Source organism: Hibiscus syriacus, unplaced genomic scaffold, assembly GCF_006381635.1.
Source record: "Hibiscus syriacus cultivar Baekdansim isolate YM2019G1 unplaced genomic scaffold, ASM638163v2 tig00113725_pilon, whole genome shotgun sequence".
NCBI classification, from domain to species: Eukaryota; Viridiplantae; Streptophyta; class Magnoliopsida; order Malvales; family Malvaceae; genus Hibiscus; species Hibiscus syriacus.
The window spans coordinates 8,694,661-8,712,660 of NW_024063471.1; the positions used below are offsets into that span (position 1 = coordinate 8,694,661).

The 18,000-nt window shown below is 36.4% G+C and overlaps 2 protein-coding genes across 2 annotated transcripts; both read right to left on the reverse strand.

The window, feature by feature from the left end:
- Positions 1-244: 244 nt before the first annotated feature.
- Positions 245-3,685, reverse strand: LOC120187653 (LAG1 longevity assurance homolog 2-like). The gene is made up of 6 exons (XM_039191323.1): positions 3,563-3,685; positions 2,624-2,832; positions 1,616-1,768; positions 794-982; positions 525-703; positions 245-267 (listed from the first exon to the last, which is right to left on the reverse strand). The coding sequence occupies exons 1-6, from the start codon at positions 3,683-3,685 to the stop codon at positions 245-247; spliced, it is 876 nt and encodes a 291-aa protein (XP_039047254.1).
- Positions 3,686-6,110: 2,425 nt separating this feature from the next.
- On the reverse strand, positions 6,111-11,527 carry LOC120187446 (glycoprotein 3-alpha-L-fucosyltransferase A-like). The gene is made up of 7 exons (XM_039191155.1): positions 11,114-11,527; positions 10,452-10,612; positions 8,428-8,669; positions 7,554-7,658; positions 7,152-7,308; positions 6,785-7,012; positions 6,111-6,522 (listed from the first exon to the last, which is right to left on the reverse strand). Exons 1-7 carry the CDS (start codon positions 11,510-11,512, stop codon positions 6,267-6,269), a joined length of 1,548 nt encoding a protein of 515 aa, XP_039047086.1. The 5' UTR covers positions 11,513-11,527; the 3' UTR covers positions 6,111-6,266.
- Positions 11,528-18,000: the final 6,473 nt, after the last annotated feature.

Here is an 18,000-nt window from a genome sequence, read left to right on the forward strand (position 1 = left end):
TCAGGCTTCAAGTGCTCTTAAAAAACATAATTATGCAATGTGATTTTTACAAATGCAAATAATGAAGATTTAGATGACCAAAAATAGAAATCTTCATCAGCCCTCAGCTAAGAATCAATCAAAAATTAGAATCAATCAAAAATTGGAATCAAAGGAGTTTGTAGAGACAAACCTACAACAACCAATCTCCTCATGGCTTGACATGGGCGCCACAATAAGCAAAAAGTTTTATGACATTTTCAGTTTAGTCGCCCTCATCCTCGGAATCTGCATTTCAACAGACATAAGTAACATCTGTCACGGTGGACACCAATAGTAAAATAAACAATTAGCATAAAAAGATTTGGATTTCAGAGCAGGCACATGCCCACCCTGGATAACGTCCGCCACTTATTCCAGGATTCTAATTTTATATTACAATCCTACTCATATAAACACTAATATCAACTCTGCATCATTATATTTACTAGTTTGAATTTAATAAACAACTTTATTTACAAAAACAAGAGATAAGAGATGCTTACCGGATCTAATGTCTTCACCTAATTTCCCCCTATTTTGCCATTGTCTAATGATCATGGAGCATATGAGAACCCACCAATAGACGTGGAACACAAGTAGCATCAACAACATAGTATTCAGGAAATAGTACAAGAATTTGGGATATGGATCTGAAGGACGTAAGAACTCCATAAGATCAATGCTGTTAGAGGCCACACACCAAAGTAGACAAAATTATCAGTCAGTCTGCAGATCATGTAGTGAAAACCAAGTCATGAACATAAAGGCAAACCTTGTACTTTTGATGACCCAAAATGGAAAGATTATTAAACGTAGCACCAGCCAAGAGATTGCAAACAATCCAAAGCACACGCTAGCACGGAGCTCCCTCCCCGAATATTTGAAAATTTTAGCTGCTTCCAGAAACACATCACTTGCATCATGTAGGGCAAGGACAACTGAACCAATGCGGAAAAAGCTGTAAACAAGCCAATTATAATCTTCTTCATGCTTGGATATCTATAAGTTCATAGTATTTATCAAACCAAGAATTATAAGGAAAAGTTTAAAAATCTTAAACCCTATGTTCTTCCCTCACAAGAGTTCTATTCATATACTCAATTATGATGTTTGAAAGAAGACATAAACTTTCTTCTTCAAATACCAGTTGGCAGAACCTCCAGGTTAATTTTAAGCAAAAAACTACAAATGATCCAGAGGACAGCAATAAATTACAACTTTTAAAACCATCAGACTATATAGTGGCGTGTAGCTTATAGAGGCTTGCTGAAAGTAAATTCAAAGAACTGCAAATGGTGTAGCACATTTAACGAGGGATACCATATATGCATGAGGGATACCATATATGCATACAGAAAGCAAACGCATTTTAGTATGTATAGACTAAAAGAAATAATAGTATTTTATAGAATGAAATACAAACAACACGAACAGAATACTAAAACCGCTTTACAATCTAGAGATAAGTGATCAAATGATGAGATACCAACAGACGCCAAGAGGTAGGCAACAATGATTACCAAAAGAATAATTGCCTCTTATATACTGTAACAACAGGATAGATGTGCTTCCACATAAAAGGTTAAGTTAGCTTGTAACATATGAGTACCCAATCAGGATAGCAGTAATTACATGATGAGACATCATCACAGCAAAATCTTTCCTTCGAGTCTCCCAAGTAAGGAGTGCAACGATGCTGTAGATGTAGAACCCACATTGGCACATGTAGAAAAGGCTTAAGGAAATCCTGAACAAAAGAGGGAACAAATGTTGAGGTATGCATCCAGGGAAAACCATATGAAAGAGGGCATGATACTTCACAGATAAGATAATATATTCACCTGAAAGAGGGCATGAGAACACTTATACAACCTCCAATTAAAAATAAAAGATCAAATGAAATTACAATAAATCAGGTGATCAAACTTGTCTACAGATGACAAATACAAGTTTAACTTAGGCTTTTCTGCTAGTAGTGAAGGTTAAGATTAATATCATTAGATGAGAGGTCTAGGGAACTAAAACAGAAAACAAGAACAGTGACAACATAAATACTCAGATATTTTTATGCAAATTTGCTTCAAATACATTAATATGAGAAAACATTCACCTTAGGTTTACAAAGTGGTGCACAGGAATGAGTATCTTCCTTTATACAATCTTGTTTTCAATTAATTTCAAGTAAAAAAGGAAAATTGAGACATAAAATGAACAGATATCACAATTTGTTTTTAAAGGAACGGAAAGATTTTTTTTTTTTTTTTTGAATTAAAACAAAAGGAAAATAAGACGAGAAACAGCTGTTTTCACTTGAGTGCAGATGCATCCCTTCATCTAATGATAGGAGAGTAGTTTCAAAGCATTTCAATCACTAAATAAATGAAAAATAATAAATTTTGCCATTATCTCTTACAGAATAATCATATACAAGAGAACATGCAATGTCAAGTTAGAGATCAGAAGCATACAGCACTAGAACTGAAGAGGAACATTAACTTTCTGTCAGTTGTTGACAAAGACAATTATAATCTGGAAAAGTGGTACATGAGATCGGTAAACACAAGAGTTTGGATATGTATCAAGGTAATATAGGTTTACTCACTTCAACTCTTGATTTGGCCAGCCCCTAAAGTACCCTTTTATATCTCCAAGCCATGACTCGTAGTAGGTGATTTTGAGGACCCAGGTTTCAACAGTAGCAAAGTATGTCAGCTTCCACATAGATTCTGAGCATTTTGCAATTATTGCCTGTGTAGCCTTAATATCCATCCACAAAGGAGCGGATCCACTCAATAACCAGACAGACAACCTCTAAAGGAACATCAATAAAAATAAAAATGTTGTATTAACAAAAGATAAAGTGTTTTCTATACATGATTTATATTTTGCACTTGCACTTGAATGTTATAGCAGATATGAAATGAAACTACTAAGCGGTGAAATTTCAAATATCAAGACTACGGAACAACAAACATAGCACAGAAGCATGCTTATTGACTAATGGCTAATAAAAGCTAGTGACAGGCTTTCATTCACTACACTTGCCACTTTAAATTGATTTTTTCTTTTTTTTTCCCTTCTTTTTTGTAGTTTCACATGGAAAGCAAAATCACCTTCAAAAAATTCTGCTAGAAAATACTTTAAGCAACATAATGCTCATCGGTAACCCTTAATTCAGTTTTTACAAGCTGTACAAGCCTATAACCTAAACCACGCCAAGATTCAAAGCTATTCATTTTCTTCTTCTTCTATTACCATGTACATTTGCAAGATATTATATTAAAAAATTGAAATTGCTTCAAATATAGGAAAAGCTGGTAAAACTTTTTTTTCTCATTGACTTCACCTCAAAACCACTTATCCCAATTGCTAGCATGTTTTGTTGATATGATGAATTTCTTTGGGATTAGAAAATGTCCTATTCTTCATTAAGCTTAATAAATGCCAAACAAAATATTATAAAACGAAGATAGCAATTTAAAATCTGGAAACTCGGAATCAAAATTCAAAGAAAGAATCCAAATAAAAAAGAAAAACTTACACGAAAAATGAGTTTGTCAAGCAAGAACCTAGCGACAGGGAAACAGAGGGCGAAGTAAAGCGCTACGAGGAAATGCAAAGCGTCTGGCTTGGCATTGGTGGACCAGATTATATATGACTCCATCATCGCACACCACTTTCAAACAGCAAATCTCACCCTGCAAACAATACAATTCATTGAAAGAGATCTCTTTTCTAGCCCCTTTTTTTCAGATAAAATAAAAATATTGAACTCTTGGTTTAGGCAACGCGAAAATGAAATTATATTTTGGTTTTAACAAATGTTTTTAAGGAAATGAGAGAGAGACTGACGCAGTGGAGGTTAAGATCTCGCGCGCTTTATTTAACAACCTCCACGGAGTAAATTACACAACGAACTGCTAAATGTTATTGTCACTCCTATTTTAATTACTTTACATTAAAAAAATTCAATTTAATCACTAAACTTTATATTTTCAATTCTTTAATCACTTTACCTTTTCTTTTTTTCTTTTTAGAAAAACATGCATCGTTATTCTAGGCCTATAAGGAAAAAAGAGTATCCTAGGAACTTGAATTACTATAAATATAATCGTTGGATACGACAAACGATAGAAGTTCAGGACAAACTGAATCAAAATACACAACATTGCCAGATCTAAAGAGCCCACATAACTAGAGTATGAGCCACTGAATTACAAGATCTAGGAACATTGCAAACGTTGAAGTAGATCCTAGCCTCTTGTATCTTGTCGGGACAGCTTGTTAACAACGAGGGTCAAGTCCGATTCGGATATGACATGGGTCCAACTATGTCCGCTAGCCACCAAAAGAAAAGCATTGAAAGAATGAATCTCCGATTGGCAGCTTCAACACAATCTGGCGATGCTGCAGCCATTCCTCCAAGTACATGGCCGAGAGAGTTACGAGCAATAACACCAACAATTGTCTTCCTCCCAATGGGTTCAAAAGCACTATCCAGATTAATTTTAACATAATCGGCAGGGAGAGGTTGTCATTACGTCTGGCCTAACAGCAACGACGTTCTGGGAGTAAATCGTGCAGTCCTCACTCTCCCCGGCGCTTGATTCCTGACAAATAAAAAATCTTGTTGCAAGGACTTGGCAGCCAATATCCACGGAGTTGACACTTTAACAGTGTGATAAAATGATAATTTTATTATTATTTTTGAACTACCATATAGGCGTTAATTATATTTTGTTAATATTTTTTTTTCACTCATTTTTTTTTTGTTTGAGTATTATGTTCCCTTTCGAAATGAAGCTTTGGTGAGATGACAATGAGAAATTGGATATGCGGTAAGGATAGAAGGATTTACGATAAAGAAATGATTGGAATCGTATAGACATCCTCTCTTTTTCTACTTCCGTTTCTATTTGGTTCAACACCACGAATTTGGATGGAGATTTTTTGAATTTTTGGCCTCCAATCTCCTCTGTTCACCGTCAGATTGAGCTCAAACGGAAGTATGATAATCTCCTTGTCACTGCACGTCTCCTCATTGTCCGAACCTAGAAGGCAACCCTCTAAGCATCGATGACTACCTCTAGTCGAATGTGGATAGTCTTCTTCTTCCTTCTCTTTTTTTTTTTTTGTTGTTATTCTTTGTTTGGGTTTGGCTGTTTGGCTTAGTGAAAGTCAAGGAAAAGGTTTGCCAATTGGAGGGTTTTGGTGGCTTCGGGATGATGATGGTTCTGTTGGATGAATGAAGAGAGTCGAAAGCTTTGGTGACCAGAGGTGGGGCTTCACTTGGTTGCGATGGGTGATAGTGATAGGACGTGTGTTCCTTATTGCTTTGGTTAAAGGAAACGGTGATTCTGGAGGTTATTTGGGTTTAGGGTAATATGGCAGTATGACACTTGAGCATGAATATGGTGATTTAGGTGAGTACGTTTAAGGTGAAGCTGACGAAGATTGATGGATATTGTAGCATTAGTAGACGGGCCTTGAGATGGTGGACAGTGAGATTGTAAAGGGGTTCTTGAGAGCCCAGTTTTCTTTTCTTTTGTTTGGTCAGCGATGGTTGGCGCCAACGGTGGTGAAAACCACGGCCAACATGGTGAACAAAATCTGGGTTGAGGAGAGAAATGGAGAGAAACTGAAGGGGAGTTAAAGAAGCTTTTTGAAGAATCATCCCTTCGTTGCAAAGACTCGACTTTATAGAAGCTTTTAAGAATCATCCCTTGGTAATGGCGAAGGTTGCAAAGACTAGTTCTCCCCCCCCCCCCCAAAACCTCTCTTAAGTTATGACCTTTTCATATGCATAAAAGAAAAGCCCTTATATCTTTCACAAAGTCGAGACTCCCACTTCACTAAAACAAACATGCAGAGGGAGAGATTCCCGGGTAACTTATACACAATGATTCTCCAACATACCTAAATCAAGCTCAACCATCCAATATTTTCATCAATGCTTTCAAGAATTCCGAAGCAAAACCTCCAAGGCTCGGATCAGATGCAAAGTGGAGCTAAAACTAACTGAGCCATCAGTAAAATTGTAACCATCCCCACCCTATCAGTTCCTCAATGATTCCAAATATATATATATATATATATATATATGAGATTCTTACAAGGAGCATTTAATGTAAGTCGCAACACCTGCATGGGGTTGCCTTGACCTTCCGGGGAATATTTTCTGCAAGAATAGTGCGGAAACTGGGCATTTTGTCTATCGGTGAAATTGAGAAAATGGGGACTTTAATCTAGACAAATATGACTTCAAACTTTGGACAAGGGTTGTTTTCAATGTGACTCCGGAGATCAGAATCCCCTTTGAACTTTAAGGTATATAAAGCTTGTCTCTGTGTCAAGCCAACAGGATATATTCTGTATACTTTTAGTTCATCCCCTCCTCTTATGCTTTTGGGTCTTTCCGGCTTCCAAACCGGCACGTGTTTCAGAGACTTGAACTTTGTAAGCACTGCAGCCTCCAAGGCCTCCAGAGTCAAATTGCCAGACCTGATCATTAATGTCAGAAATTAAAGATTTTCCTCCAGTTTCTACTTTGAAATGAAAAACAAGTAAAATTAACCTCCATATTTGAGGAGATCGAGTTACCACCTATCAACACATTGACAACTTGGCTCATGCTTAAGAATGTAACACCTAGAAGATTTTAACTACTTTCCCATTGAAGAAAATCAAACCAGAGTCCGGATAAAAAGGATCAATAAGAATGTGTTGTAACAATGTAGTAATAGCTAAAGAGTAAGGTGGCTACCTCAAGAAAATAGAATCCATCTTAAACCTCCCCCGCTCTCTTACATATATATGATACACGGTTTCCGAACCTCTGGTACACTTGCAAGGGCGTTTCTTGAAGGTGGAGCTCTTTTCTTCTTTCTCTTGGATGACTGTCGCCAAATGAATGCAAAGACGGCATGATGAATGAACCGCAGCCATATCCACAAGGGCCTTGAAGGAATCAGATGGTCCTTCGTACTTCCACCTAAATAATGCATATTGCATCGTCAACAAAACTCTAAATGAAGAGCCAAAACTGAACTCAAACCTCATAAGGGGAGAGGGGTGTGTTTAACTAGTCAACATTAAGAAACAGCTTCCTGATAAAGTAGCATACCACACACCTAAGTGACTGATTATAAGCATCTGGGTTCTCTGAGAGGTACTTGATTCTGTTGGCAACTGATGAAACATCCTCCAATTCCTTGATATGTAAAAATGAATCTGGAGACGGTGCAAAGTCTTCGATGTTTGGAGCACCAACCACAACAGGTATGGTCCCTACAAAATTTTATTGGTTCCATTGATCAAATGGTGAAACCAAAAACAATGGCGTTGAAACATTCAGATCCCAAATGAAAAACACGTATGAATTCCTTAGCACCTGAACCGCAATTCTCTTGATCCAAATCCCCCAAATTTGTCAGAAATAACAGTTTCCAATTTTTGGTAAAACTTGTTTCTAGATTTCAATTCCAAAACCAGGAGTATGATGTTTAAAGTTCCATTAGACGTAATATTCATACCTGCAACAAGAGACTGAAAAAACTTTTCGGTCACGTAATCCTCCTCGTTAGAGTTCTCAAAAGCCAAGCTAAACTTGTAGCGTTTCAGAGCTTCAATTTTATCCACTGCAAAATTTCGCATGCAATATACTTGTAAACTACTTCAAGCAACTAGTTGATGAAATTTGAGCCCCAATCCACTCTTTCAGCATCTCATTTGAGCAACAAAAAAAAAAAGCACCCCCAAAAACCTTTTGCTAAAAGGCCTATAACTTATGGATACCAACTAAGATAAACAAGCTGGCATTGATGATTTGATGTCCAGAGCAACTAATATGTATGGCTACAGATACAGCATGCGTACAGTGCTGAATGTATGCATAAAATATTACTAATGATATCAGAAAACCACAACTGATCCATGTTAACGGCTCTCTACCCCTGAGGTGGAACCTTTGGCATTTCTTACCCAAGTAAATCAACCCGGAACTCCTTAGTTTACAAAGCTTATAATAATTATGGTTTCTAAAAAATAGTGAGATCTTAAAAAAACTTTACAAGTCATATAACCCTAGCCAACTCAACATTTTTCTCAGCCATTCTGGTTTGACTTTAACTGTTTCCACAAATTAGGAACAACGTTTAATAGTTTAATATCAGAGTGCATGTCCATATATACTTGGTTTAAATATAAAAAAACATAAAAAATAGTGAGATCTTAAAAAAAAAACTTTACAAGTCATATAACCCTAGCCAACTCGGCATTTTTCTCAGCCATTCCGGTTTGACTTGAACTGTTTCCACAAATTAGGAACAACATTTAATAGTTTAACATCAGAGTGCATGTCCATATATACTTGGTTTAAATATAAAAAAGCATAAGACAAAAACTCACCATTTCCATCATGATTTCTATGGCAACTACCATAAGAATCTATCTTGATATTTGCCTTTTCAAGTCTGACAAGTGCTTCCAGACGAAAGTTGCGGGCACCACAGTTAGAAATGAAAGCAGCTGCATGGGCCTTCTCAGTCTTTGGCATCACTGGTGCCATGAAATCATACTCAGCCCAAGAAAAATATCCAACAGGAACATCTGATGAGAGGCTGGTTGTCATTACAATATCATAACCCCTCCTAATTTAAAAGGAAAACAAAATAAAACCATGAGTATTACAGAAACTTCCCCATTAGCTAGAATCCACTTTAAGTCTAGCCATGTAGGAACACTTATCCAGTGAAACAATTGGCATACACCAAAAAGCTTTTTTTTTATTTGGGGGGGGGGGAGCAATAGTCGAGTTTATGTCGAACATTTTCAGAAGAGTAGCAGCTTGATTACATAAGGAAGCTAGAAAATTTACTGTATGTTTTTTGGTAGAAATCTCAGAAACTTTTATCAATTATATTAACATATTAGAAGTACGTGCTAAATTTCATGGAAAACATAAGGACACACTAATAGCCATGTCCATGAGCCTCCTAGACTCTTGGAAAAGAAGGAAATAACTTGTTAAGAAGAATATTGTGAAGAAATAAAGTGTTACAATTTCATTGTGATTGATAGTTCAACTCATCAAATGAAGACAGAAAGCTTTCGGCTCATCAAAGGGAGATTGAAATCTTAGGAATCGTTAGAGAAAGAATTAGATCTCTTTTTTAGGTATTGGTCAAATTCAACTTGCCTCCACAACAATACTTCCCCTCCGGAAGAGAGGAAGGTAAAGAAAAAAAAAAGCTCATTCGTAGTCGGGATAAACTTCGTGAAAAGTGGCCTCCTCAAGAATGATTGGCATTTTTTCGGTGATCCCACATCCATCAATCATCCTTGTAGTCCAATCAAAGGTCATTTTATTAGATAAAATGATCGCTACCACACCATTCTTCATTCCTATTACTAACAGTTGAAACTAATAGAGGTTATGGACCTACACGAATATATTCTCATTTATTAGCACCATTGATTAAATCTCTCCAAACTTCTTACCAGCATTCACAATTTTCTGATAAAGAGTTTAAGGCTTTTAATATCATATTTAAAGAGAAAAATGGACTGTTGATCAGTAGAAGCCGCTGTGGTATGATTTTGTTCAATTAGAGGGTCTACTTACATCGGCATCTACCCAGAGTTAAAAATTTGTTTACCAGCAGTCATATTATCCATTCCTTCAAGCATTTGATCTAAGACTTAGGTTTTGTTCTCAGCAAAAATCACATCTACATGCTGATTGCATATTTGCTCTATCCTTATTCGCATATTTGGGGGGGGGGGGGAAAGAATTAGAAACGGGATTTTAAAATTGGAATTTGATAAAGTAATTATAATAATAGAAATAATATTATTAAAAATAAAATAAGAAAATTTGTAATAGGGATGTCATTAGATTTTTAAAAAAGAAAAAATATCTATTGGCATGAAGAAAAAATAAAATAAAAGATTATATTTTGAAATGAGTTTTATAATTAGAACTGAAAAGATAATAATAATCACATGGAAAAGGAAAAATAATAAATTTTAATATCTTAATATAAGTCAAGAAATTTCACAAATTCCACCCCTTTGTAGCGAATTTGATTCATCTAAAATTCTTATTTCGAATTCTACTAATTTTGAAAATTCTAATTCTTGTTTTGCCAAATAATAGAATTGTAATTTAGAATTTTGAAAATCTTTCTACAAATAAATCCCACCTTGTAATCCCTTATCCAAACATACCTAAAGAAAGTAAATGAAGTCCTACCAGGCACAGCTTCTATTTTAAAATTCCTAAAACAAATTTATTCTAAGACCCCTACCCAACAACTACTACACGTCCACGAAATAAAGTACTTAACAGAGCATCATAAAAGTCCCACAATAATGAGGGAAAAATCATTGTCTCAAATGCAACCAAGTCATTATGGATTGTGCTTACCCACCGTCGTGCCTGAGCAATATTATTCTCGAAATAGTACGAAGCCGATTCCATTGAGCGCAGCACACTAGCTGTTCCGGGTTGTTGAGGCAAACCAAAGGCAGCATCGGGTTTCTTACCGGAATCAAATCCAAACGTACAACTCACATCACAAGTTTTCCACTCCTACATACCAAGAAGAGGAAGTTAACAACACACAACGAAACATAATTAAACCTAAAATCACTTAGCCAGATTTACTAAACTCCCCCAAAGCCAACTAAGAAGCTCCACTTCTACACAACACCTAATCCATGAATATAAATAATATGCAAAACGAAAAGAACATTTTAGAATGGACTAGCGTCAGTAACATTTTAAACTCAAAATGTTATAGATAAGGGGAAAACATGAAGGGTTCCAAGATGATTATTTTGATCTAAAGAAATATTATGAAGACGTTATCTTCAATCAAAAGTTATAATGCATAAACATAATTGATATCTACATTTCCCTGTCGAGATTGTGTTAAATTTTGCAAATAACAATTACCAATAACCTAACAAATTCACGGACAAATCAATATGAGAAATTCACATCCTCAAAAGCTCAAGTTTCAAATTCGGAACAGCACATTATTGTTATCATTTTGCCTCAGAAAAGGAGAAAAAGAAAAGAAGAAGAAACCTGGTCAGCACCAGAAACCCAAATGGGATCCTTGGAAAAATCCCTTGAATAAGTCAAGGCATCTTCTCTTTCAAGCCACTCCTCACAACTCTCTTTGACCAAGTTCTGATTGACACCCAAAGCTTCAATATCGAACTTACCAACGCCCGTACCATCAACACCTTCAGGAGAGTGTGATTTGTAGAACATCTCAGGCCATGAATCGAAAAAGGCGGCGTTTTTAGCCATGTCAAGATGACCCAAAAACGCAATTTCAGCTACGACCACAAGGGCCACAACAAAAGGTATCAAGGTTGAACATTTCTTTTTGTTGGAAGCTGAGGAAGAAGAAGGGGAAGAAAGTGGCAAAGTATGGGAGGAGGGCAAGCCCGGTCCTCTAAGATTTGAGATGATACTCATCTATCAAAAACAGAGCCCCTTGTCTGCCTCTCTCAATCTAAGGGAACAAAATAGAAAACCTTGGTAAGATGTTAGTGAAATATTACACGAATAAAATTTTATTTTTCCCCTTTCTCTTTGGGTTTTATTTGTCTTAAGAAAAATAAATAAATTAATAATAATGGTCGGAGAGATTAGGGCAAAACTTCCCTCCTTCAAAAGCTCTACTGGCGGCGTTGATCATGGGCCGGGCTGTAATATGGTTTAATGATGTTCAAATATGCTTTGATAAAACGAGTTTTAATATTGACATTTTATCACATTAAATATTAACATTCATGCGGAGTAATATGGTTCGATTAGCTTTTTTCTTGAGGTTGTGAATTCAACTGATTAATCAAGACAATAATATGCTTACATCTAATTATTTCCTATTTAGATATATAAATTAAAGAAAATAACCATAGTGACAAAAAATGTCTTATAATATACGATTTTAACCAACTTTTTTTGGATTTGCCAAAATGACCAACTAAATCGCAATGTGATCGATAATTCGCAACGCGATCTCCGGTATCGCAAATTAATTTCCAGATTCGCAACGCGATTCTGACTATCGCATTGCGATTTCCCAAATTCGCGTTGCGATTTTCCTTATTCGCAATGCGAATACGTAAATCGCAACGCGAATTTGGAAAATCGCAATGCGATTACGTAAATCGCAATGCGATTTACATAGCGCCATTCGTATTAACGTGTATTTTTTTTTCAAATTCCAAATACGAATATATTAATATATCGAAACACTGAACCGTCCACAATATATCCCGTAATCGCAACTCATAGCCTAAAACCCTAAATCACAACTCAGTCTCATCTCCATCTCTCACTCTCTAAGGCGACATCCGTCCCCATCTCCGACGAAATCAGTCCCCACGACGATATAAGTCTCCATCTCCGGCGAAATCATTCACGGTCAGAAATGGAAAATCAACCAAATCAACCACCGAGGGTTAATTTTTTTAATTATTTTTATTTTGAAATTTTTGCATTATTATTAGGTTTTTTATATTGAAATTGATGATAAGTTTACTGGTGTTTTCAATATTAGAACCATTTCACTTAGATTGCTTATTATATTCATTCGATTGCTGCCAATACTTCTAAACTGTTTAGTCTTTAACTCTGTGAAGTTAGTATTTGTCTTTGTTTTATCTTTTGGTTGAAGTAATGCAATCCATTCAAGTTTCTTTCAATTTTAGTATTTGAAACCGAGAATCACTATCGCAATGTGATTCTGTCGTTGCGATTTTCATTTCGCGTTTGCGATAGTCAAATTCGCGTTGCGATAGTCATTTTCGTGTTGCGATTTTCATTTTCGTGTTGCAATTTAATGTTTTGCTAACTATTCTTCTTCTGCAAATTGAAACTTGAATGAATTGCATTACTTCAACCAAAAAACAAAAAAAAATACTAAATTCACAGTGTTGCAAATTTAAGTTTGAAGAATAAACTACTAATCTTTATGTTTATTGTTCTTGTTATATCTTCACAGTGTAGTTTTTGGTATATCTAAATTGGTATGTTTATTGTTTTTGCAGAACTTTTATTCGGCTCAATTGACCTTAAGAAATAAAGTAAGCCTGGCCAAAACAATTGCGTTGAAGCTTTCACCTGCACAAAGAAAAATATTTGAGGATACTTGCTTCGAGCCATGGCTGAAAGTACAACATCCGGGTGGAGATGCTATGTTGACCCATCTGTTTCTTCAAACCATGACTAGCGATCTACCAGAGACTATACAACATCGTGATGAAGAGATATGGTTTGATTTTCCACCGGCGTATACGTGTTTTGGGCGGGAGGAGTTTTGCTTAATCACCGGTCTACGCTTCGGACACGATGATGTAGATCGGTACACTAGACATATTACACGCCTATCATGGTTTTCCCGGGTTTTTCCTGAGCTGTCAACGAAGAAGCCGAATTTACACGTGGAAGACTTGACGAGATTATTAAATAAGAAAGATGGTTTTACTCGGATGGATGACGTCGATGTTGTCCGAGTATGCCTTCTAATACTTTTGCAAGCCGACTTTTTAGGCAGAGAGACCCGACAACCTATTCCTAATGATCTAATTAAATTGGTAGAGGACCCTAAATGCATGGAACCTATTTCCGTGGGGTTCGTATTTATGGAGAGCTACATGGAATAAGTTGTTGTCTGCCTTTGATGATCGAAAAAGTTTGTGTGGCGATGATTCCAAATACACTTTGTCAGGCTTTATTTGGGCCTTTAAGGTAATAATTTTTATATAATGTTTCCAAAATTATAATTAATTCTTTAACAATTACTAATGTTTGTTATTATATTATTTGTAGATTTGGATATTTGAGGCCTTTCCCGCCATGCAGACATATGCATTAAAAACTTCTAATGATATTCCTAGGGCTATTTCCTGGAAGAGGAAACGGTCCTTGCAGCAATGGAAGATTACTACCGTATACTACAATAATAATGTAAGTTAACACAAATACTACCATATATTTATAAACAAGTTATTACTAGTACACGTTTAACTTTGTTTGAGCTTTTATATTGTTAGGAGGCCAACACTCCATTACAGAGGCTGACACCCACGGAAGCTGAGCTTGTCACTGATTAGTGTCAAGCTAGTAAGCGTTTTTTTGATAGCACGGATGATGAGCAGCCACCACTTCGAGAGTCATCACCTCACCCAGAGCCATCACCTGATCGACCCGAATATACACCTCCACAACGAGAGTCATCACCTATTCTGTCACATCATCGAGCCTCTTCTCCACCATCACCTCATGATAGGCGACCGAAAGATGCCACGACGTTTATCTCCCTGTTCTCCACGGGATGAGTTAGGGGAGTTACGTAATGAGGTCAATGCCTTGCGTGAGGAGGTCAGTACTTTACGCGATGACAATGGTGCATGGCGTGTTGAGGTGTCTACTTTACATGATGAGGTAGCAGCTCTACGTGAGATTGTAGCATCGTTGTAGAACGAGGTTCATACTCTACGCAACGAGGTAAGTTTAAATTTTTCATATTTAACTGGATAAATTACTTGTAATTTCACTTAGATTGCTTAGTAAATTCATTCGGTTGCTGCCAATACTGTTTAACTGTTTATTCTTTAACCCTGTGAAGTTAGTATTTATGTTTGGTTGTCTTTTGGTTGAAGTAATGCAATCCATTCAAGTTTCAATTTGCAGAAGAAGAATAGTTTACTATCGCAATGCGAAAATGACTATCGCAACGAGAGAATCGCAATGCGAAAATGACTATCGCAATGCGAAAATGACTATCGCAATGCGAATTTGACTATCGCAACGAAAGAATCGCAATGTGAAATGAAAATTGCATTGCGATTCTCTCGTTGCGATAGTCAAATTCGCATTGCGATAGTCATTTTCGCATTGCGATAGTCATTTTCGCGTTGCGATTTTGTTGTTGCGATTTTCATTTCGCATTGCGATTCTCTCGTTGCGATAGTCATTTTCGCGTTGCGATAGTCATTTTCGCGTTGCGATTTTAAGTTTCAGATTCTATTCTCCTTCTGCAAATTGAAACTTGAATGAATTGCATTACTTCAACCAAAAGACAAATACTAACTTCACAGTGTTGAAAATTTAAGTTTCAAGAATAAACTACTACTCTTTATGTTGTCATTGAACCTGCACTAAACCTATATGTTGTCCTTTTAAATGTTTATATAAGTGCTTACTTCTGGAATGTTATCTGATGCATTTTGTGAACAATGATATAATAATGACTTGGGTGAATACCGTGCAAGATTGAAATATATTTGTCTTTGTTTTCACTGTTTAATATCATGTCTGTTTATGTACTGATTTATGTATTAATTTATTTTTAGCGGCCCGCTAAGGTGGATGCTCTACGTCGGGTTTTTCTTACAAGATGGAGTTCACGCATCAGACGGCGTGCACGTGCCATTACGTCTCCGTTCACCCCAATAGTGCGAAGAATCCGTAAGAAAAAGCCTGACTCACCTGTCATCGTTCAAGAGGTCTACCCTATCGTTCAAGAGGCCCCTATCATCCCTCAAGAGTCCCCTCCCACCGTTCAAGAGGCCACTGTCATCGTTGAAGAGGTCCCTCCCAACATTCTAGAGCCCGATTCACACGGCGTAATATATCGAATTATTGAGAAGCCCCCTCACGTGTCGGACATGATGGATGACTGTTGGCTTTCGTATAAGTTACCGGCCAGTACTATTCCGGCATATGAAGTGGAGAGGAAACAACTACCAGAAACAATTCTGGATAATACCCTTTGGGCTAAGACCGCAGTTGATTTTTATCTACATGAGCGGAGCCAAGGGTGTTACGTTGACATATACAAACTCAACGATGATATGCATTTGTTGATTGAACGGTCTTGGTGGGGTGTATTATTAGGGGTTGAAGACAACGGCTATTTCGATGGGGGGTAAGTCTTATATTTCTTCTTATATTTTAGTTTGATTGATTTTTTTTTTAAATTTATGTAATTCACTAATATATGTCTTTTTTTTGTAAAACAATATATTGATGCATGGGTGACACGTCTTCTAATTGTAAGGAAATTGAAGAAAAATATAAAAAAAAACGCGATATACAATTATGCCGACGTCTTTTTACGTAGTTCACTTGAAGAATCAACGACAGGAATCATATGTGTTGGCTAATGGACAAGCTAAACTTTATCCTGCATGGTGGGAGGTCGATAAGGTTAGTATATTTGTTTAAATATTTTAAAGGTGTTCATAAATAAGTGCGCAATTTGAATTATTACATTTCGATGCAGGTGTTTATCCCTGTTTTTGGACCGTACTCATTGGCTTCTCGTCGAGCTTCAGCTCCCATCCCTAAAGACAATAGTATGTGACAACATGATAAATTACATATCATTGTCTGATTTGAGAGATATTATTAAGGGATGGAGCTCTCATTTGGCTAAATTCTTGGATGCAATTAATTATTGGACTAAGTCTGGAAACAATAAGCTAAAGAAGTTCAGTGTTACAGTTATCAGAGACGAGACCGCGCCACAATAAACGAAGGAAGCCAGAGGGGATTGTGGTCCTCTCGTATGCATGTGTTGGGAGCGTTTGACGACAGGAAGTACACATTTTCTACCTCCCACCGATAGAGATAGAGGTGCAGTAGGCTTGTGGTTTCGGCATTTATGGCTAGAGCGATATATGCGAGACGCTGCCTACCTGCATCCGCGTTATGAAAGTGTCCATAAACAATTTGTAAGTTAAAATGGAAGTGTTGTTAAACATATATACTCTTTTTTGTTTGAAAATGTTTGGTTAAGTAGCTAGAATTCAGTAATTTACTATTTGTAGGTTTTAGATGTGTAGAAAGTGTTGTTGATTCAATGTTTGGTTTCTGCAGGTTAATCCTGAAGTGAGCTGCGTGAAATGGATGTATGGGTGCAAAAGTTGATTTCATTATTATTTTTTGATTGTTTAATTGATTTGTAAAAGATGATTTGTAAATGTTGATTTGTTTAATTGATGTGTACATAATATTTGTTCTTGTTTAATTGATTGAAATATAATAGTTGATTTGTTGATTTCAATCTGCATTATGCTGAATGCAAAACAGACTATCGCAACGCGAAAATGACTATCGCAATGAGAGAATCGCAATACGAAATGAAAATCGCAACGACGTCATGGCAATCAAAACAGATAGAGATGGACGCTTTGAGTTACATAATGTTGAATGCATTATGTGTACATAATATTTGTTGACACAAGAAATATAATCATTTAAATGTGAAATGCATGTAACTAACAAAAATGAGTCAACAAAATTATATTGATTTACTAACCGCAGCACCAATGGCGATAAACAGCAACTCAAAGCGTCCATCTCTATCTATTTTGATATGAGTTACCGACCCAGGATTTTTCAGCTTTAAATTGTGGCAATAAGCCGGCAGTTGGGCAAACGATGCTTCTGGCGACCCCCTCAACAATTCCAAGGCATAACATTTGGCTCTCCAAGCTTGAGAATATGAGATACTAATCTTGAACCGAGCATTCATGTCAGTCATAATTTCATGTCCCCGATATACCCCTGCCATTCAAAAACATTAACTCAGCCAGAAAACCACCCAAGACCTTTTTGTTTGCCTGTCTATGGTGAGGAAAAACTTGGGTTCTTGAACATGTATGTTATCAATAAAAGTCCTAACTTGAAACATTTCGCAATCTTTTATCCTCTTTGCAATCATACGCCCGTACAGTTTTGTCAATCATACACCTTGTTTCGAAACGATCTTTGCTTGATTTGTTAACTTTTAGATGATAGCCATCTTCCACACATTTCATACAAAGCTATCTTCAAGTCTTCCTTTGTATCAAACAATCATCTTTCTTGATACGAATAATTTTGTGTAACAATTAACTGTTATCTTTACCAACTCTTATCCGGTATCTGAAGTAATTCTGGCATATTCC

Excerpts from the sequence above, each read along its gene's own strand:
- LOC120187653 (XM_039191323.1), bottom strand. The coding sequence starts at position 3,685 with ATGGAGTCATATATAATCTGGTCCACCAATGCCAAGCCAGACGCTTTG. Across the intron at positions 2,833-3,562 it reads TTGACAAACTCATTTTTCGT|AGGTTGTCTGTCTGGTTATT; the intron begins GTAAGTTTTTCT and ends ATGTTCCTTTAG. Across the intron at positions 1,769-2,623 it reads TGGCCAAATCAAGAGTTGAA|GATTTCCTTAAGCCTTTTCT; the intron begins GTGAGTAAACCT and ends TCTTTTGTTCAG.
- LOC120187446 (XM_039191155.1), bottom strand. The coding sequence starts at position 11,512 with ATGAGTATCATCTCAAATCTTAGAGGACCGGGCTTGCCCTCCTCCCAT. Across the intron at positions 7,309-7,553 it reads TTTTCAGTCTCTTGTTGCAG|GGACCATACCTGTTGTGGTT; the intron begins GTATGAATATTA and ends AAAATTTTGTAG. Across the intron at positions 7,013-7,151 it reads GCTTATAATCAGTCACTTAG|GTGGAAGTACGAAGGACCAT; the intron begins GTGTGTGGTATG and ends TGCATTATTTAG.